General features: G+C 39.9%; 1 protein-coding gene across 1 annotated transcript; it reads left to right on the top strand.

Annotated features, from left to right (window-relative positions):
• The first annotated feature begins 5,367 nt into the window (after positions 1–5,367).
• On the top strand, positions 5,368–21,257 carry LOC146329745 (PDZ and LIM domain protein 3-like). Its single transcript, XM_084715030.1, has 7 exons — positions 5,368–5,550; positions 12,899–13,050; positions 14,635–14,719; positions 14,813–15,000; positions 18,128–18,255; positions 19,274–19,385; positions 20,652–21,257. Exons 1-7 carry the CDS (start codon positions 5,458–5,460, stop codon positions 20,839–20,841), a joined length of 948 nt encoding a protein of 315 aa, XP_084571156.1. The 5' UTR covers positions 5,368–5,457; the 3' UTR covers positions 20,842–21,257.
• The last annotated feature ends 1,574 nt before the right edge of the window (positions 21,258–22,831 follow it).

Here is a 22,831-nt window from a genome sequence, read left to right as displayed (position 1 = left end):
TGACGACAAAAAAACAATTGTTGAAGCACCTTAAGATATGTTTTGTTTTATCATTCACGCATCATATGTCACCCCCTGTCATCCACTATTTCAGTTGGTGTGAGAACACTTTGTGTGTGTGTGTCTGTGTGTGTGTGTGTGTGTGTGTCTGTGGTGTTTTTGTAAGCCTTTTGTATGAGAGCTGTAAAATGGCCAACATCCACTTGCTTTATAAAGTCAGCTTTTTCTCACCCACCATCACATTTGGTTTCCTCTCCTTCTTTCCTCACGTTCTTCTTCATCAGTGGTGCTAATTCCCACTTTTTCCAGACGTATTACTGTAGCCGGGCATGTAGGCCTTCGTCTCTCTCCAGTTCTTTGTTGTTTTAAGAGCCAGTGACGTATTTAAACTGAAGTTACTGTAGGTAGAGTCAGTAGAGTTGGTGATTGCTGCCTTACATCCAACTCACTAATTTAATAGCCATGTATATGTAAACCTCTTCTGTGATGCAAAAAATTAATTTATGCATATATAGAGTAGAAAACATCAGGAAGTGTGCACAGAACATGATCACAAACTCTAGTTCGCCTTTGATACAACATTAGGAACAGATTTGGATTCAAGACGTGAATTTGACTCCTGATGTGTTTATACATGTAATGAAAATGTAAATCTTATATGTTATTCATGTTAATATCAAATTCAATGCACACTCTTGGACCTAAGTATTTCTACAATATCTTAGCATTTGTTGGATGATTTTATGGGGCTGTATTGCTAATAAAATCCAGCTGGTAGATGAAATATTCCCAATTATTTTTTTTCCTTTCAGCTTCACAGAAAAGACAACGTTGTTGGTGACTGAAAAGAAAATCTTATTTATGATGTTCAGTGGAACGCTGAACTTTTTTTTTCTTCATATTTTATTCCAAGCAGACGTGACTTCATAAATATTTATGTCTCTTTCAAACAATTCCACATATCAACACTTGGTGGCAGTAATGCACCTAATGGCACCTAAACATAAAAACAGTAAGAAGGCTTTGCAAATGTTTTATGAATAATAATAATAATAATAATAATAATAATAATAATAATAATAATAATAATAATAATAATAATAAGCATTTATTTTCTGGGCACTATATCTTTTAGTAAGGTTACTCAAACAAGAGTTAAGAGTGTATTTGTTGGACTTTTTTCACATATGGATTATTACAGAAGGTGTTATAGTGCACTGGTTCCCAACCTGAGGGTCCCAACTTCAGCTGGAGGTTGTGAGACTTTCTTGATTTTTAAGAAAACTTAGGCCTATGTCTCAGCATCTCTTTCATTTCTGCAAAGAAAACTAAATTAAATGGTTACTTTCAAAGTCCTTTTTTAAAGGTGTAAAGTTAAGTTGTAAGCCTCAACTGTCTGTGAAAAAACTCTCTGATCAACATTCACAGGAAATAATCTGTTAAAAATTCATACAAATTGCTGATTCCACATAAATTTCCTGCAGTTATTGTGTTCACTGTTTGGGTTAATTGCACACCAGGTTATCGGTTGTTCTTGACTGGTATTATCATTTATATGAAATAACTATATAATCACAAAATCAGGGATGGGTGTCATCAATTTACTCAGTGATAAAAATGGCTCTCTTAAGGTTCTGAACCACTGAGTGTAGTGAGTGTAATGAAGGGATGTGTCAGAAACTTTTGTGGCTCACTGGTGTGTTTTTAATAGTTTTTGCTCAGTGGCTGAGAGAAATAAGCTCAGACTTTGGCAATACATGAAATATTTGTTATCAGGATCAGTTCGTTGTTAGTTTGGGTCTTTTAATTGTTGACGATGACAAAAACATAAAATATCACCAGACTTATTTTGCTGTAAGTGTATTCCAGGGTGTGTCGGTACACTGTGACATCACTGTTGGATGTGGTTACAGTTCGGGGGAAACACACATGAAACTTTCAACCAGAGAGAGCATTGAAACCGTTAATTAAAAGGAAAATCCAGAGCTTTTCATGTGGATGTCCAGTCAGTGTTGATGGTAAGCCTGGAGCTATCAGCTTGTTTGCCAAAACGCAGCGTTAGGTAACAAAAATACTCATCTAGAACGTCCCCTGGCTACTCTGAGGCGAAATCCAGGCTGAAATAGCCAATCCTGACGTCACTGGATGCGGGGAGAACAAAAGATTTTGCAGGAGAACTCAGCCTTCTCAGTCACTGAGGAATTTATTGCTCAACATTGTTTCAACATTAGAGTTGTCAGAATACCAGAATTTTAAAATTCAATACAGACAAATATGACACGAAAAACAGCTTGATTCAATTCAACTAACAGAAGAAGTCACTCGATACTGTCTGCTCTCACTTTGCCACAGACCAATGATCTTTTTCACAGCTGCCATTTTGACGTGACAAAGGAGGGTAAATACAGGTGTTACCACTCATACTAATGAAGGTCTCATTTAGTGCAGCACAGTGGTTTCCAAACTGTTTTCTGGGGATTCACTGTTTTAAAAATGACAAAACATCAGAAACCAATTCTCAATAGGTCTTATCAATAATTCTTGGGAAGAGTCAATTTGAGCATAAATTAACCTTCATGACCATTTTAACTGCCATTTCCACATCACCATGAGGCACTTATTCAAAACATATCCACGTTAAATGCTTAGAAATAAGAAATTAATGCATTTAGGTTGAATTAGCAGGTCAAGAACATTTTAACATTTAGGACAAATTAATAGGCTCTCATTTTTTTTTCCTTGTCAATAATAGACACATTTCAAATGCTTGAAGGGATCGTTCAAAATAGAAAGAAAATTCAAAACACTGGTCACCATTCATTTTAAACTGTTTGGGAGATTCTGCAACGCTGTTTTCCTGTGAAGTGTTTTATGGACTGAAAACCTGAATTTGACCTTCAGTCGGCATGAAGGTGAGTAGATAATGAGTGAATTTTCATTCCTGGATGAACTGTCCCTTTAATAAAAGGTGTGCAAAGGTGTGTGTGTGTGTGTGTGTGTGTGTGTGTGTGTGGAAGCACTCTGAAAGGAACAGAAGCTTGATGAGTATCAGTGGTAACACCTGTGTTTAGTTCAGTCTTTATAGGTTGATTTCACAGCAGCTGTTCTGACATGAAATAGTAAACTGTCTGGAATGAGCGCTTAAATCTTTTCTGAAGTAGTAGTATAATATAGTCAACAGATATTGTATCATTTTAAAAACATGGTATTGAAAAAGTATTGAAGTATTGATACTTTTGACAACTTTATTGGAAGTGTTGAACTTCACTCTCACACCTGCAGCTTCTTAACAATCCAGTTCAACACATCTTTTCTATTTTTAGACATGAAACTGGGTCTATTTTCTCTGTTAAAATAAATCTAACCTATAAAACCATATATTTCTCTTTTTAAAGTGGTGGGAAGTAACAAAGTACAAATACTTCATTATTGTACTTAAAATGAGTTTTCAGGTATCTTTACCTGGGTATTTATTTTTCTGGAAAACTTTTTACTTTTATTTCCTACATTTAAATGCAAATGTCTTTGTCTTTCTACTCCCCACATTTTTGTTAGTTTTTAAACATTTGAGGGGAATTTCTGATAATTTTCTTTTTGCATTATTGAAGGGCACCTTCACAGTATCAAGACTGATTCCAGCTCAGATGGACGAGACAATAACACAGAAAAAAGATGATTCCTTTGACGTGTCCATCAGTGTATATCACTCATGACAGACAGAACAAGACAAAAACAATGTAAAAGCTGCAATAAGACAAACATGATGTAAAAGACCTAACAAGACTAAAAATGCAATTAGATGAAAACAGCCTAACAAGACAGAAATAATATAACAAGATGAGGGGGATGTAAAAGATGTAACAAGACAATAACATAAAAAAAACATAACAATATGATGATCACTAAGATAAAAAAAAGATGTAAAAAGTCAAAACAGACAAAGAGGCAGACTCAACTGTGGAGAAAAGGTGAGGTTCAGGTAGCTTTGCACAGAAACAGCTGGTCCATCAGAGGGCAACTTTCTACCTTTATACTTTGAGTACATTTTAGAACCTGTACTTTCTCACTTTTACCCGATTAAATAAGTTCAATCAGTACTTCTACTTTTCTTTTTTCACAAGTACCTGTACTACAACCTGTCTTTTTCTGATCACAGTGTTTTATCCCAGCCAGCTGAGGATATATCATTTTCTTCAGTTCCTTTATGTGGTATGATATCTAAAATTATATTTTAACAAAACAAAACAAACAAACACCAAAAGGCTTTCCTGGATCACTTTTTCAACAGACAAAGCAAGCTTCATGGAGGCAGACTCTTACAAGCCTGAGAGAGAGGGAGAGAGAAGTTTTGCAGCATGAATACTTCATCACCAACCTCCCTTATTTGTCAGGGAGTTGTGTCGCCATGGTAACTGCAGAAACAAACCATGAATCTGGTTCATTTTAAAATGCTTTGCATGGAGTAAGATTTTCAACACTCCACACAGATGATGGATTGTGTGGTGTGATTTTTAATTTGTACAACTGTTTTAACAGGTGCTTTATTCCTTTATTTACATGAGGGAAATTTATCAGTGCTGACACAAGCTTTACTCACAGTTTGTTGTGCTCTGTAAAGCCTCTGCGTTTTTATAATTTTGGATATAATACAGACATGAAGGGCATGAAGAAAGAGAAACAGCCTCAGCAGGCTGGAATAAAATCCTGTGATCAGAAACGGCACAATAAATACAGCTTTAGTGTGTTAATTTAACAGACAAAGCAGACAGCTTCTGGTCCAAACCGAGAAAAATAGAGGCGATGTGTTGAGCTGGATTGTTAACAAGCTGCAGGGGTGAGAGTCCTGGGTCCCATCCAGATCAATAGTGGCTGGAATGTGCCTGCGAGACCTGCAGGGCCTCAGAGTGGAGCTGCGCCTCCAGACCAAATAAGGACAGGAGCAGCAAGACCCGTCAACCAGAGCGAGAGGAGGCCAGAGCCAGACTGTGAGCTGCCCAGGGATGAGAAGCGGTGAGTGGAGGACAGGGGGGGGACAAGTTGGTGGGCTGGTTTACATCCTCACTCTGTCTACAAGTGTCCATATAGGCGCTCAGAGACTGTGATTTGAGTGAGGACAGCTGGAGCTTTGGTAGCACCTGATTTAAGAGACAAAACACTGGCTTCTTTTTGCAGACAGAATTAGTGAAAAAAAGGAAAGAAGAAATAAGAAAAAGTGTTCAAAACTGGCAGGCAAGTGCTGGTAGAACTGTCTGGGAGCCAGTTCCCAAAATCCAACCAATTACTTCACTGCTGGGGTGGTGTCTGTCCATTCTCCTCCCCCCCTGCACCCGCCCACATGGTTCAAAATCTCCATCACTTTCATATTCCTTTGCTCTTTAACTTGGTTCCCCGCAGCGTGCAGTTTACCGTCCGTCCTGTTGTTATCCGACAGCAGAGGGGGGGAGAGATTAAAGGGCCATGCCACTCAATGTCGTGCTGGAAGGTCCGGCCCCCTGGGGGTTTCGCCTGACAGGAGGAAAGGACTTCAACCAGCCCCTGACCATCTCCAGGGTGAGTCAGTGAGAGGATGTCTCTATTTTAAGAACAGAAGAAACAAAACAAAACTCTTGGTTGGGTCTAATTTGATGACTATGTTTCTACTGTTGTAACATCAGCGGAAATGTCTAAAATCTGGATGTGAATGTGGTTTAATCCTTCGGTGGTCCGGCCCAGAGGTCCAGAGGAGTCGGTGTTTGTGTTTCCAGGAGGGTTTATTCCAGAAAGAGTCTGTCTGGACTCAGTGTGGTATGGGGGGGTCTGCACCTGTGCCACAGCAAATGCAACAGGCTTAGATACAAATAGCAGCTTACATCGTCCTCTGACATGCACACACACACATACAAATGTCTCAGAGTGGATTTCAGACAGGAATTTAGGATCACAATTGGGTTCCGATAATATTTCTTTACAGTCCTACAGAGTGTGTTCATTAATTATGAGTAATAACCTGATGAAACTATAGAAAAAGAAGAAGAGAGGAGAACTTGTTTAAGTCCTCCAAGTATTCAAGACATTCACACTGACAGCCGAGTCGACACATAGAAGAATGAATGTGTCAGAGATCGGAGAAGTTGTGCAGTGTTACCGTAGATGCAGCAGTGCAGCTGTTCAAAAGCCAGTAAATGTCAGCCTGAGGTCAACACGCAGCATCATGCAGCTTGTCATCACCGTTCTAACTGCACTTCATTAAAAGGAAAACTCAAAGATCCCAAGATACTTTGGATCTATAAGTGATTTATTTGACGCGTGTTCGGTTCAAAAGGAAAAGAGAAAGTGTTCAGAGGGTCATGACCAATTTAGAATTTATCTTCATCTGTTGATAAAAAATGATAACTTCCTGGAACTAATCTGGTATTTCCTGCTTATACACAGTGCAGCCAAACAACAGAATCACATGTAGTCATCAAACAACCAGAAAGTTTGTTCCAGTTAAAGGAGTTGCAAGCTGGAGCTAAGAGCCAGTCAACCAACTGTAGCTTAGCACAATGACTGGAAGCAAGAGGCAACAGCCTGGTTCTGTCTAAAGGCAACAAACCAGCAGCAGCAGTGGTTGCATACTATTTTATCGACTTCTCTGTTTTATGCCGGGTGCTGACTCCTCTTAACCAGCTGGGTAGACACCACAGTTCATTGACAACTGCTAGGCTGAAAACAAGACTGACCTACTTGCAGGCCACATTTTGGCCTTTGTCGTGGTTCGAAAACTGACATCCATAGTAAAGCTTCTTTCTTAAACGTAAACCGGAGCATCTGCAGATTAATTCCACACCAGATATGTTATGATCCACTAAAGTTAAACACAAGATGAATAAAATCCCTGCGCATTAGCTCTGCTGCCATAATTGCTATCCACCTGTGTCGTCCATTAAGTCCATATGCAGACTTTCTCCCTCTTTATTCAGCGTCAACAGCCTGAAGTGTCTCATACAGCTGTGGACTGAAATAACTTAAAAAGCCCGGTGCATCACTTTCAGCCAGCCAGATACAGTACGCTTCCTTGAGAGTCACCGAGGGGCGGAGACAAATCGTTGTTGTGTGACGGTTTGAGGATGAGACTGGACTGGATGTTCATGAAATTACGTTTGTTATAAATGTGAGAAATTGAACATGATAATGGTTACATGTCGGAATTCAATTCGATCTAATCGGCTCTAAATGCCAAACCTATTAAGTGTAAATTATTTAGAATTTCAACTGTTGTAAGTCTTTCCCAAAATGTAGATTAATATATCTAGTATATTTTTATAAAGCCACCTGGTTGCTGGCAATGTTCTAATAATGTATAAAATGTTCCTATTGAATAGTGACGTCCTGTTTGTTTCCTTATTATTACAGTGTAGGTGAATCCAGGACACAGTTACAATATATTTAAACTAATGCATGCTTCTTAAAGAAAACTGAAACTATACCACATAAAAACACTTTATTAAAACCTGTGCATGCATCTAGATGAGTAAACTGCACTAAAGTATACAAATAACTTTATTCAAAACTTTGCAAATCTGGTTGCATCTGGCAGTTGTGGTGGCATTGCAGTAGGTGCTTCACCATCTGTTGCCTGGAGGAAATCTGCACAGACATAATATGTTAAATCGGTGAGTTTCAGAGGTGCTTTGAGGTGGATTTTGTTACCTTTGGCTCGCTGTTTACTTTAACTCACAGGATGCTAATGATGTGTGTTGGCTCGAGAGAAATACCAAAGATGGAAGGAAGGACAGAAGAGGGGATTTGGGAAAAAATCGAATTGAGAAAACCTAAAAAAACAAAAAAAAGTCTGTATATACAAAGAAACACATGACATACAGAACTGTAACTCAAGGTTTCAGCTGTAGTTGGATAAAATGGATCAACATTATTTTGTTCTATGGAAATACTCCATTACAACATACAATCACTCTTGAGTTTTGCAGTTTGCAAAGTAGTCGTTCATTCACCATTGTGTAACACAGAAGTAAACATGCTGATTATGGACAGTGGTGTCTTCATCAGCATTCAGACTTTGCAAGCTGTATCCCCTCGGGATGAGATGTGAGGAGACCCAGTAATCCCACTCTAACCCCAACAGAGCGAGATTACTACACTGACTGACTCTATGTGCATCTATATTTAGGAGAAGACCTCAGGAACTAGTGACTAAAAGCATAGTTAGGTCTCCAAAACCACTGGACCGGTCCAATAACCTCCCACCTGTTGTGTTAGTGGACACTCAGTGACCCACATGAGAACGGCGATGAGAGAAGACTGGATGTCCGAGGAGGGAGAGGAATCGGGGAGGGTAAACTATACGCTGGCAGCGATACAAGAGCCTCTGTGTTAAAATATAGTTGTAAGAGAGAGGAACATTAAAAGAAAAGACCCTGACAAAGCATCTCACCGATCTATTCACCGTCTATGAGACAAATTAAAGGAAGTGCTGCTGCTCCGAGGCCCCTGTATGAGCGAGTCCAGCGTCTCCCTGCACTGCCATGTTTGGTCAGGAACATCTTCCTCTTTATGACCCGCCGGTGTTCCCAGCTGGTCGAGGAAAGTAAACACAAGCGATTATCATCTTTTCTCTTCAGCAGACAGCAGCCTTAAAGGGGCACTCTGCTGAATTTACACGTCAGAATCAGTTTACTGTATCTTGATTTCATGGGAAGAACCGCCGAGCCCTGTGAAAACAGCTGCACGGCCCGCCGTCCTCGGTGGCTCTGGAGGAGCTTTTGTCAGGTCTGAGAAAATAACCCTGGTGATGTCATCAGGGTTATTTTAGTGTGACTGTGGAGACTGTTGTTGGGAAAAAAGCCAAAGCTCTTCACGTCCTCCAAAACATGCTTTTCTTAAAGGGATAGTTCACCCAAAAAAAAATGAAAATTTAGTCTAAATTCGGCCTCCATACTCCTCATCTGGTGTCTCTGCGTCATCTCCAAAAGCCCTGACATGCCAAGTTGACCTGAGAGCCATAATTTACGCCATGTTTTCAGCCTAGCTTGGAGCGACATTCATATGTGTGTGCACACCGTCTGAACTATGTGTGTGTGGTGTGGTGGTGTGCGCGCACAAATGAACAGAGTGTTACATTTAGGGTAGCATCTTTAAGTACAGCACTGGATTACTTTATTCCAGCTATCTAGTTCTGTGCTTACATTTAAGGCGCAAGAATTTCAAGTCACATCAGAAAAAAAAAATGCCAGATTTGTTTTTCTGCAGTGCTACTTCTTGGATAAATTATTGTGGTCACTGGATACTTTTTTGTAGAATCATTGATTCCACATCTGTATACAGTGGATTTTTTTAAACTTCCAGAAAAAGTACAAGAGACAAATATTGGCAAATGGCACTAAAATGTGTCTTGAGATACTGCGTTTAGCTGCACTTTTCATTGTTTATATAATGGTATATAAATATAAATAACAGTATTTTGGTACTGGTTGGACAGGAACCAGTACTGGCTTAGCATCAGTTCTTGATATGTTTAATTATCACAAGGAAAAATACAGGGCTTTAATATTGTTCTTGAAAAAAAATATCCTTCTTCAGTTTTGGGGATTTTCGTGCATGCAGGTCAGTTGAACAAGAAAAAGGAAGAAAAAAAGACACAAGGATGTTTGGAGGGTGAGAGAAATAAGTAATAAACAAAGGCTAAAGGAAGCAGCAAAGATGAAAAGGAGGAGAAAGGGGAAAGTTGGAAGAACAGATGGAAGAAAGCGAGAATGAAAACAGAGAGAAGAAAAGATGGAAACATGGTTGTAATTTAAACAAAGACAAATGTTTGACATGACAACTGAGCTGCGTGGAAGCAAAAGAATCCAATAAAAAAAAAAAAAGCGGAGTTGATTCAGGTAACACAGATCAGAGCAGTAAAACATCCAGTCATACAGCAGCAGTCCAACAAACGCTCCACTGTAAATTACTGCTCCCTCTTTGGCAGCATGAGACATCCCCTCAGCACTTTCATCCACTGTTATTTATAGGCAGATGACCTAATTCAAGTTTCAATGTAACATCCCAGTGTAGCTAAGTTTCCTATGTTCCGTAATGCAATCTGGCTGAGCATAGGTCACGGCCTCTGTACTGTAAGTGGGAATGTTCGGTCGGGTTTGAAGCTGCCTCCAGAGGCATTCTCCGTGACCCTGCTGCCTTTTGGGTAGTTCTTAATAATCTTGATCGTACAATACATATTCCATCTGGATGCTGTCACTTAGTGGAAGCGGGGCGTGTTTACTTTATCTCCACGACAAGGGACGGACCGTTTACACGCACGCATACCAACAAGGCCGAGGCGTTTCTGTAACAGCGGCCCTCCTGCTGCATCTCCGCGAGCAGTTAGTGTTCTGCAGAGTGCGTGTGATGAATAAAATTGTAGATTCAGGTCATGAATGGCCTGAATCTTTTCCGTCATGACTTTGACTGAATAGCTGGGCTTCGTAATGGAGTCTGTGTTTTGTAATTTGCGCGAGTATTTAGGCCAGGTGAGAGTCAGAGGGAGAAAAAAAAAAAAAATCATGTAAAGCGTACAGAGTTTCTGTATTAAGAGATGAAGTGCCAGTGATGGAGAACAGACCAAACGCTTCACGAGGCTGCCCCACCTGCACAAACTGCGCTGCTGGAAGAGGATTTATAGAGAGACAGAAAGTGAAAGTCTGAGTTTTTTTGTCTCCTGGCCAGCCACATTAGAAAACATTACTCTGGGGTTCATTCTAATGTGAAATAAAATAAGTAATTATACTGAGTATAATCTCTTTTTCATTCACTTAGTGTTGAACCCCTTTTGAAAGTAAAAAAAAAAAACAATGGAAGAAGAACTGGCCTTCTTCCAGAGCTCCAGAAGAAATTATACACAGAACTGGACTTAAATTAGAATTAATTCATCTTCAATTTGTTTAAAACACTCAGTCGTGCCATTTAAATGCAAAGATTGGTCTAATTCAAGCAGATTTAAAATTTAAATCAGATGTTGATTCTAGATGTTACTGAGGTCCAGTTCAGCTTTAATAATTAAGTTAGTATAGTTGTCATTAGTCATAACACTGGGTCACAATGGAACGTGACATGTGTATACAGAATGGGTTATTGTTAATACAGCAGTCTCAGGGTGCAACTGAATGTAACACTCCTGTCCAGAGACAGAATAAAGAAAATCCTGTCCCCTCTCAGTCCCAAAAGAACAACTCCTGTCGCAACCTGTTCCTCAAAAAAAAAAAAACTAAATTAGAAAAACAAACTACGAATCCATCATTATGTTCAAAATGAAGAAAATGCTGCTTATTCATATTAGAACTACACATTTATATACAAAAAGCAGACCTGTTGTTATTGTGATTCCTATTCTGCTTGTTCCCGTTGACTCTTTTTCATGTCCTGTCCACAAGTTTCCGAAAACAATGTTCACGTCTGTCTGTAGTACCAAGTAACAAATGACAGATACATTTACTGAATGAGTTTTTGCAGCCTTTTAGGTTTTACAGAGTTTTTGCGCCTCACATTGAATTCAGTCCAGTTACACCAGTGTTTAATCAAAACACCTGGTGTGTTATTGTCATTTTTCGTGCCATAGAAGACATGGATAATTTAAATGGGAAGATCTAAACCTCAGACATCTGGTACGTGGATCAAAACAATTAATGAAATCAGATATGCCATAAGAGGAAACACATCCTAGTTTCACATAACATGGCAACCAATTATAAAGCAGTGTGTTTAGACAGGATGGACACATGTAAGATTCTAATACAGCCTGATAAAGGACTGATATTATATATATATACTGTGTAGTCTGACATTTGCTGATGTATGTGGTTATTATGAATCTGCAGAGAGACCCGCACAGTGCACCATCATATACATGTGCACTCACATTCACTGGTGATGTGATACACAAGAGGCAGAGAAGAACAAGAGTGCTAGAAGGTGAACATGGCTGCAGGTTTTAAAATGTAAAAAAATCATTATGTTTGTTAGACCTCAAGGATAAAAACAGTCCAACTTTTGAGTAACACTCAATGTAAACACAACTTTTGTTTGCTTAAAAGAAAACTCCACAACGCACCTTTAAGTTGTTTGCAAACATTATGTATTTTATTGTACATTGTACTGTAAGCAGTGAAAAAATAACTACTCTGAAAATAATTGTAACATGAAAAACAAAACAAATATAAGCAACAGATTTATTTCCCTTCACCTCCTCGTGCGCTAAATCAGGATTTTCACCTTTCCTGCCCTCATGACCCTGTTTTCAGGTCCCAGACTTCTCATGACTCCCAGCCAGTTGAGTTCTTTGTTTATTTTTGTTTGCAGCTCCAAATTTATTATATAGAAAATATTTATTCATAGATTTATTTCTCAGGGGATTAAAGTGCAAGAGAAATGGTTTGCCTGCTTTCTTTATATGTTTTTTTTTTGTTGTTGTTGTTGAAATCAACAGTCACTCTGTTTTTTCAATATACCAGTGAGCAATAAATTAGCAAAGGAATCAAAATAAAGTGTCTTGGTAAGGTGGTGAACCACCATGAACTGAGCTTTAAATAGCTTTAATGCTCCTGAACTTGAATTTTACATATTTCTGGAACTTGTCTGGAGGGAATAAATGCAGTTCTTCCAAATATTATTCCCTCAGATGGTGGACGACGCTCACATGTCAGTCTAAAATCTCTCACAGGACGTTAATCTGGTGACTGCAAACGCCAAAACTCAAACCATTCAGTGACCAGTCATCACTTGTATAGAAGCATTTATATTAGTTTTGTTTTTTCTCTGATGAAAGTGTTTCTTTTAATTTGTCGTCTGTCTGTATCATCTCATTGAAACTGTGACGCCGCAGTCTCGATTTTGTTTGCCCTTTCCTCTCCCCGTTATTTATCCCCTCTTCTTCTCCCTCCAGATCACTCCGGGCAGCAAGGCCTCCGTAGCCAACTTGTGTGCCGGGGACGTCATCCTGGCCATCGAGGGAGTCCCGGCCGCAGACATGCTTCACTGTGAAGCCCAGAACAAGATAAAAGAGTCCACCAGTCAGCTCTGTCTCACTGTTGAAAGGTTATATGCTGAAACACAAAGCATGCGCACACAAACAGGTGGTGGAGCCAGTAAACGCAACACCTGCACAGCATAATGAAATTTAATACATTCGCCTCGCAATAATTACTGTTTGTGAAGCTTATATCTTTCCATTTTTGTGTCAGACAGCTGTTGGTTCATTGTTGTGGTTGCATATTTTAGCCACTGCTGTTACTTTTACTGTGTCACATGTCCCAGTTACACAATACATACTGGTATGCCCAAACTTTTTGGCTTTTAGCCCCATAAAACAAAGTATTGTCCACTTTTTTATTGACCCCTAGTTACTGGTTGACTGTCAGTCGTCACCAAAATCTCCATAGACAAACATTTAGAATGATTCATAAAGAGTTCAGCAACTATAAATGCGTCACTGTCAAACGATGACATCTTTTCCAAGTCACTTGCCCCTCTAGATCTTCCTCGGTCAACTGTAGCCATCAATGTGAAGTGAACGAGTCTAGGAGGAACAACAGCTCAGCAACAAAGGGCTAGACTGCACAAAGTCACAGAGCCAACAGGTGCTGAAGTGCATAAAAATCACCCATCATCTCACAGCAGGTTTCCAAACTGTCTCTGTGGGCGACATCAGCATGCAACATGTGCTCAGCAGAGACATGAAATTGTTTTCCACAGTTGAGCAGCTGCATGCAAGCCACGCATAACCATTCACAATGTCAAGTGTTGCGTTAAGTGGTGTAAGTTCCACAACTGGAGTGGAAACGTGTTGTTTGTGGTGATTAATCACGCTTCATTATGTGACAGTCCGTGCCTCTGTGCAGTCCATGATTGGACGAGTTTGGTGTCGAGGAACTTAATTTGCCTGACTTCAACCCCTCTGAACACCTCTGGGAGGAAACAGAATAATAATAATAAAGGAAAGTGAGAGAAAAATAAACATCTTGCGTGATAATCATCATACAACCCTTCAGATTTATCTTTTGATCCCTTTGTGTGGATGCAGACCTCCAGGTTGTTCAAAGCATACAAGGAATCAGTAAGACTATATTCGCTGTTTTATACTAAGTCGTGTTCGTCAGGTGGATTTGGTATGGTTTATGACTTTGGCCTTTTAGGCAGTTTTTCAGTTTGGATTAGGGCTGCAAAAACCATTAAAATCATGAAGATGTGACATTTGTTGGGGTCTGTACCAAACAAACATGTTTTCTTACATCTGGAGGACAAGATTTGTAGGACAGCTGCAGCACAACAGTACTTCATTATAGTGCTGTTTTGTCACATATTTTTCCTATCATCTGTCCTTTATCTTTGTAGCTTCTGCAATTTGGATATTCCACTTGATTACTTTGATAATATTTCAATTACTTGAGCAGCTCTAGTTTAGATACACTCAAAACCAACTTCAAAAAGTTAAAAAAAAAAAAGAAGTGTGATATGATCGGAAAAGACCAACGTGTTAGCAGAAGTTTAAACCTCAGTTTTGATGTTTTATAGGTTGGGATTATGGACCACTCATGCACACTCATGACTCAAAAGGGTCATGAAACGGTCAGTTCATCAGTTCTGGTGACCTTCTGACCAGGACCTGTTTTTACTTTCCAGGAATGAAACACAACTGTGGTCGCCTCTTGTTACTGATGGAGGCAGAGCTCACCCATATAAAATCAACCTGGAAGCAGAACCGCAGGTTCGTCAGAGTGTGGGAGATTATTTTGATGACCATTTTGCTTCACATAATTATCGTCTAAGCAATGGCCTCACTTCTGTCTTCCCCCCACAGGAGTATAAACCTATTGGCACTGGTCACAACCGGAAAGCTCAGCCGTTCGTTGCTGCGGCGAACATCGACGACAAGCGTCAGGTGGTCAGCGCGGCCTACAACACTCCCATCGGCCTCTACTCCTCGGGCAACATCCAGGACGCCATGGAGGGTCAGATCAGAGGCCTGGTTCACCCAAAGCCTGCGAGGTGATGGTTCTCACTTTGTCTACAGCTTTAACATGGCAGACATGTTCTTTAAAGCCCAGCAACATGCAGCAACTAACACCATGTGAGCCGTAAGTTCACTGATTATTCATGCTGGCAATATCAACGGATTATTAGTATGTTAGTTTGTCATTCAGTCTATTTTAGCATATGGACATGGAATTGGACTGGTGTTTCCTATGATTTTCATCCAGCACCATGACAATTTAAAAACAATGATGCTAACATTTGTCATCATGCTAACTGCTCACATTGCTCACATGGTAAAACCTCTTTTAAATGCACAGTGGAGCACATAACTTTGCCATATACGCAGCTGCTCTGTTTAAGTGGTACTCATGTGATACGTTCTTGGAAAGTGGAGACTTTTCACCAAACAAACAATTACGAAACTCAGGTAACTGACCTATGAAGCCACTGATCGATGAAACGGCCTTGTTACTTTGGCGAAAAGGTCAGTTTAATCCAATGCTGCAAAACATTTAGTCCGCAACACATTATTACATCAATACCCACAAACTACTTTTGCATAATTTCAAATTAGTCATCAGATGTCGTAATGTTTCACATATTTTCACTCGTAACTTGAGTAAGCATGCAAACATCAGCAACACAACAGTCAACGAGAGTTGTGAGAAAGTGTTCTTTTTATAAAGACTGAGTCAGTTGGAATAAATTGTGTTGATGACCTCATGTTTCGTTATCCAGTGAAATCCCAAAATTATCATTTGCACATTTTATGTAAATTAGAATAGTGCAGAGAAAAAAACAGTACGTGTTCATGCTTCAGTTACTCTAAAGCAGGGTTTTTGGGGGGTTCAAATTACTGTTTTTGGAAATGCCCAAACATATCCTTAGTGTGTTCGAACTTGTTTCACTCAGTGTCAGTAGTGTAGTGCTGGAGGAAAAACCAAAACCATGCATGTATTCCACATGGTTCAACAACAGCTTTCAAATTACTCTGGCAATGTCTGTGACATTAATTTAGACGGCAGGAGGAGGTTTTAAATATATGTAATTTAGCATGCTACAGTAGTTGCCTTAGGGCTGCACCGATGTTTTTATTTTCATTTTCCAAATCCAAAGACTTTCACAGTTTGGTTTGTCTGACTGGAAAACCAAAATATATGTGATTCACTGTGATATAAAACAGAGACAAGCAGTGAAATGTCCCATTAAAAAAGCTGTAAAAAAAAATCAACAAATGTTTGCCTTGTAAAAGACTTTAAGAGTAACCAAATAAAATCTGACAAACCGAGAGTCATAACTTTGACGAAATATTCTAAACTCAGGTTCACTTCTGTTTAAAATATTTTATCACAGAACTAACTGATTAACTGACTAATTGTTTCAACATGAATAGTTTTTCCTCTGGCGCCACCCTCAGGCCAGAGGTTTTTCCCACTGGTGGTAAGGAACTAAGAATAGCAAAGTGTCCATCGTGATGTTATTTTGTGGTGAGTAATGCTCATCACAGTGTCACAGGGCTTCTAATAGAGTCTGTTCCCACCACGATTTCTTTCTGCTTCGCTGTCACATTCGCTGCCGTCCACCTGCTCTTTACATGACTCACCTCCTGAATCACTGATGGTGAAGGTGGAGCTGTGGAGCTTAATACAGCCACAGACAGTATGTTAGCCTTTACCCTTCCTCTCTGTTCATGTGGCTTTCATTAGGCTACCTGAAATATGGAGTGTCGCTGTGAGAATTTATTACCACAGCCCGCAGGAATGAATCTATCCATGGTCAACTTCTGAATAAGACATATATGACTTCATAAGTCATGTCTGTTGACTTCCTGGCTGCTTTACATGGAAAAGTAGAGATGTAGATTTCATTGTAATGTATTCAGAACCACTATAACCAGCAGACTAGACAAACTGTAAAGTAAGGTACTTGTGTCTGTCACACTTGGCGAGTGTATTGCTGGGAACCAAATAGCGCAGTGTGGCCATTGGTCCAATTTGGCCAGATGGTGGCGCAATCACAACAAACTTTTTAGCCTGTAACTTTGGAAACATAAGTCTCAGGAACAAAATTCTGTGGGTTCAGGTGCAACTTTCCATATAAGCATCTTGATCTTGCATCTTGATCATTTTTCCAGCATTTTAAATTTTGTCCAAATTTGTGTTTTGTTTTGTTTTTTCTACTCCTACTACACATTTTCAGCAATTGTCACCAAATTTAGTATAGAACGTCTCTGAACCAGGCAGGAAAAAGTTCAATACACAGTTTTGACACAGCTGGCCCTCAAGGTTTGCTCAAATGCTGTGGACAGGGCTCATGTTCCAAAAAACATCATATCTCCTGAACAGTTTGTGCGTTTGCAGCCACGTTTAACAGACGAGTAGATATGATGTCTGAGCGACAGCCAAATTTTGCACCATTTGGCCAATAGGTGGCACTGTAGTAGAATCATCAAACTATGCTTCTTTCTATGCTTTCTTCAAGGAATCTGCCCGTCTGTATGTACGTATGTGTGTATTCCCTTATTTCGAGAATCCAGCTTCACACTTGGTGGGTGTAGTACTGAGGACCCAAAGGCGTGCAGCATTGAGTCGATCAGATTAGCGGTTCTGAACATGTATATATAGCCACACACTCCAAACGGGCACTGCACTAATGATATTACAATACATCATTTCAATTAGCATGAAAAAGGCCATGTTACAGCCGTGCCTCAGCTAAAATCTTTCATCAATCAACATTGACTTTCCTTTCACGTTTTCTTGTATGTGGTCCAGCTCATTAATGTTCTTACTCGTTGCACATTCATCATCTACCCCTTTTTCTCCTTTTAAGGTTGAGGTACCATGCTGGAAATCTCCAGCTGGCTGTTCTCACCTGCTCTACTTCAATCTGTAACCACGAATAAAAAAAAAAAAAAACACCGGGCAATGCAGTTAACATCGCAGTCCATCATTTCTGCCACCAGCATCAAGGAATCCCTCTAAATGAAAATGATTGAAAGTGGTCTGGGAAAATCAAATTTAATTTGTCACAGTCGAATTGCAGTGTGTCATAGTTTGCGTGTGCATTCATGTTTGTATCCTGACCAGGTATTGTAATGTATGTGCCGTGTGTCTGTGTGTGTTATTGTGCTGTTCAGCCCCAGGACCTTGAGCAGCATTGAGGATTCTGACGTTTACCAGATGTTACAGAAAGACCAGGAGGAGCCCCAGGCGCCTCGACAGTCTGGCTCGTTCAAAGCCCTGCAGGAGTTTATTGACAGTGATGGTGAGTTCTTCCTCTTTCCCAAACGATTTCCTCCACAAACCGTCTTACAGGTTGAAACGATCACCGCCACAGAGGAATATTTGTACTTTTACTGACAGCCAAAAAAGACACAATGCCTCACTGTAGAAACAGATGTTTCAGAAATCTGCTTTTTACTTTGACTTGTAGGTCTCTGCATGAAGTCTTTCTGCCAAAGTTAGAACAGTTTTGGTTGTTTCACATTAGAAATGTTCATATTTCTTTCTTTCTCTGAGCTCTTCTTGCTGAAGTAGCCAGGGCACACAATAAAGGTGATGTCACATACACATGGCACAGTACGACAATGCACTGATCGAGATTTAGCAGTAGCGGTTGGGTTGTCAGTCATGGTTTGACCAGACAAAATGCTTTGGCTTCACTTTTGGAGAGCTGCTATGTTGTGAGGACATTTCAAATGTGGACAGGAGAAGCCAGGGATTGAATCAACAACCCTGCAACCACTGTGCTGTAACTCACAGCAACTGAATTTACAGAACCACAATGTTCATCCGATGATCTACTGACTGTGGCATAAACAATTATTGCAGTAAATTATATTCATTATGCTGCAGGGAACAAAGAGCATAGACTGTACCAGTTGCACAATATTGGTGTTCATTCACTTCATTTATGCAATATGTTGATAATGTAGGCTACTGTATGACTAACTGGTGTCATAACGTCCACTGTTAAAGCAACACAACATGTAACCACACATCTGTTCCCATTACTGTTGAAGTGATGTAGTATTAAAGCTGCATGATGCACTATTAGTAAAGCACTCCTCCATGCATTGCCTTTATTAACTGAGAAGGAAAAAATGTGTCCTAATAGAGCTGACGTGATGTAACCCATAAGGAACTGTCATTTAGTATTCAAGAGGTTATTAAGTGTCCCAGCCTCATTTCTCTTGAGTGTTTTGTTTTTATTTGTGCTCCTGTCATGTATAAGTGCGGGGTTGTCGTGTTGAGTGGTCTTTCTCCCGTGTGTGTGTGGGCAGGCACTCGTCCCATTGTGACCAGGACAGTAAAAGCCCCCACGACCAGACCAACTCCGCCCACGGGAAACCTGCAGAAACTGCCCGTCTGCGACAAGTGTGGGAATGGGATTGTGTAAGTAAAAATAGAAAAACATCATCTGTGATTCACATTTGGAGACTCAGTGAATCCATACAAAGGGGTGGAGAAAATTACAGGAACAATACAGTCCACTACAACAACAGCACAAACTATAGCTTGTATAGAAATTTTGTACATAAGCAGAACAATACTGAATAAGCTTCATGAAGTATTCATGGCAGGGCTGTTGCACAGAATTGCACTCATTTAACACAAAAACCATGAGATGCCTTTATGCAGATTCATTGTTCAACAAACACAGGAATCCTTTTGTTCACATAAACCTGAACCAAAAAGAAAAATGAAACTACTTTTCCTTTCAGTGGGTGATGTGTGGATTGTAATGCAGCAGGCATTGTGTTTTTTTCAGGTTGTCCATCTGTTTGTCCGTCCCGTTCTTTTGACCATGCTGTCTCAGGAACACCTGGCGGGAATTCAAATTTGGCACAGATGTCCACTTGGACTCAAGGATGGACTGATTAGAATTTGGTGGTCAAAGGCCATAATTCAAGAATTCATATGGTTTATGGAGGCTAATAGGATAAAATTATGAGGTGATGACGTTTTATATCCAAAAGGTCAAAGGTCAACCTCCCTGTGACATCATAATTCTCTCCCTATCCTCTGTACTTCTCTGTAAAATAATCTCAATCTCAGTTTTCAATTCAGTAATTTATTGCCATATCGACCACAGTTGATTGGAATTTTTTTAAGTGAGCTTTACACAACAACAAAAATAAAAAAATAACATATAGTCACAAAGTACATACAAAGACGAATTACACTGCAGTAACAATAAAGTCTGAAACCGACCATAAACCCCGCTCAGGCCTGCAGAGGTTGGCGTCTCTCCTGTTCCTGCCCGAGGGAGGGCCGCTAGTTACATGGCTAACAAGCTAACTGGCTAACAGCAGCTTAACTTCCTGGTGATACGCTGCCCCCCCATTTGTTTAGAGCATGAATTCAACAGGTGGCGAGGACAGTTCACCCCAAAATCAAAAATATGTATTTTTCCTCTGGCCTGTAGTGCTGTTTTTCCATTTAGATTTTTTTTGCGTGAGTTGCTCAGCTTGTGGGGCTCAAAGCACCAAAAAAAAAAGTAAAAGTAATAGTATACTGTATACTCATACTTAAAAATGATCCAATTTCTTATATAAATACTTGACTAGTTTATTATTTAATTTGGATGGTTTACATTATTTTCCACACACACACGGTTCTTTGCTTCTGACACGTCCCTCTCTGTCTTTTGTGCTACAGCGGGACGGTGGTGAAAGCACGAGACAAGTATCGTCACCCCGGCTGCTTTGTGTGCTCCGACTGTGACGTCAACCTCAAACAGAAGGGCTATTTCTTTGTGGAGGGGCAGCTGTACTGTGAGACTCACGCTCGTGCTAGAATGAGACCACCGGAGGGACACGACCTCATCACAACTTACCCCTCTGCATAGATTCCCCTTCTTAGGAACACAGACGCACACACTCAGACACACTTTGGCCAACACTCCTACGCCCTACATCTGTTTTATGTGTTTATCTTCACTTTGATGTGTTGTCTGTGCGCAATAATATTTGGATAAGAATACACTTTTCTCTCTGAACATAACAGTATGATGTTTTGACTCATAAATCACCTCTGTGTAGGAACATTTCACAGGTGATAACTGAACAGCCTGGTTGTTTAAAGAGCCCAACAGAAGCGAGGATGACACACTTTGATCTTGCCAGTTTCTCATGATTTGATGTCTTTCCAATAAAGACATCTGTTCATACTGTAAGATGGCATCTGTATGTCAAGTCCTGAGATGAAAAGCATCACCCATAGAAATAAACAGAAAACATCCTCCATATGGAAATCTATTGAAAACAAGACAAAAAGCAGAATAACCCTGTCAAGTGTTGACCTGTTCCATTTAGTGTAGCGGAGCCTTAAGAATAAGCCAACAAACAGCAGCACCTTGACTCTGTTTGACCTGATTGGAACTTAATCAGTCTCATATTTCATGTCAAAATGACTGATCTGAAAAAAGGTATGCATGCAAATAACTATAAAAGAAAAGGGAGCATGATCGAGTGTTTATAAGTGGCTGTTCTACTGTCTCCATTATTTTATTCATTTGTCCTTCGGTACATCAGGTTCAGCAGGTTCACCTTTTCCATTCTGACATTTCAGTTTGTCGGTTATTAGGTCTCTATCACATCAAATATTAAATGGATTGCAATGAAGATTTTTACAGACTCTCATGGTCCCTCGAGGATTGCGTCTACTGTCTTTGGTGATCCCCTGTCTTTCCATGTGGTGCCACACTAAGGTTGACATTTTGGGTTTAGTTAAATGTCTCAACAACTGTTGGATGAATTGACTTGAAATTTGGTGCATGCAGTCATGTCCCCTACAGGATGAGTTGTTACAATTTTTTGTGATATTCTGACTTTTCATCTAGTGCAACTATCAGGTCAAAATTTTGGTTTGTTCACTTCTTTGGTTTATGACCAAATTGAGAAACTAATGATGTTCCCATTAGTCTCCACTGAAGTTTGTGTTTAGTGCTAATTCACAAATGTTAGCATGCTAACACGGTAAACTAAGCTGATGAACATTGCACATTATAACATTAGCATGTTAGCATAGTCATTGTTAGCATGATAGCAAGAATGAGAAACATTCATTCAACATTAGAATGAGAAACACCCCCGAAAGCTGGTTAAATGCATAGACTGTATAATAAATAGCAGACGTCGCCACCGTTTGTGGACTACAGTTTTGAAGCCCTGTGTTTGGCATTATGGCCGTCGCCTTCTGTTTTTCTGGAGTCAGAAGTGACCATATTTGGATGAGAGGGTGGAGCTGGGGAGGACAGGCATTGCTGCATCTCTATCCCGATTGGATCTGACTGGGAAACTAAAGACACGACTCATAGCGACTTGTCAATCACACGTTAGCCCCGCCCTAAAACATGCCATGCTTTATCACCTACTTGAATCTAAATAGGACCATCATTTACAAAATAAACATGATGTTGTGAGGGGCTCATTGCAGGGGTGAAACAGTCTGTGTCCCTTTGAGTGTTTTTGAAGGAGCCCTTCACCTGAAGAATAAGCACAAAATACCTGAAGTATCCAAAGAGCATCTGTATGTGACCAACAGAAAGACACAGCAGCGCTTCTACTCCATTGACTTCATCAAACATCATGCTGTACCAAGGAACACTTGAAACTATTGATTTAAGCCATAAACTCATTAGGAAACTGTTTACTGAGATAATAAATCAAATGAGACACCGGGTCATTTTCTCATAAGAGTCCAAACAATCGTGACTGGAAAGAATTCAGGTTTAAGGCGCACTGGCTTTACTTTCAGGACCTGGCAGCTCTGTCCACTATTAATACATGATGACAGCTTCACTGGCTTCATGACTGTGTTTATATTCATCTGGACTC

This window comes from Lutjanus erythropterus, chromosome 3 (genome assembly GCF_056507025.1).
Source record: "Lutjanus erythropterus isolate fLutEry1 chromosome 3, fLutEry1.hap2, whole genome shotgun sequence".
Lineage (NCBI taxonomy): Eukaryota > Metazoa > Chordata > Actinopteri > Lutjaniformes > Lutjanidae > Lutjanus > Lutjanus erythropterus.
This window is presented reverse-complemented; position numbering and strand designations above follow the sequence as displayed.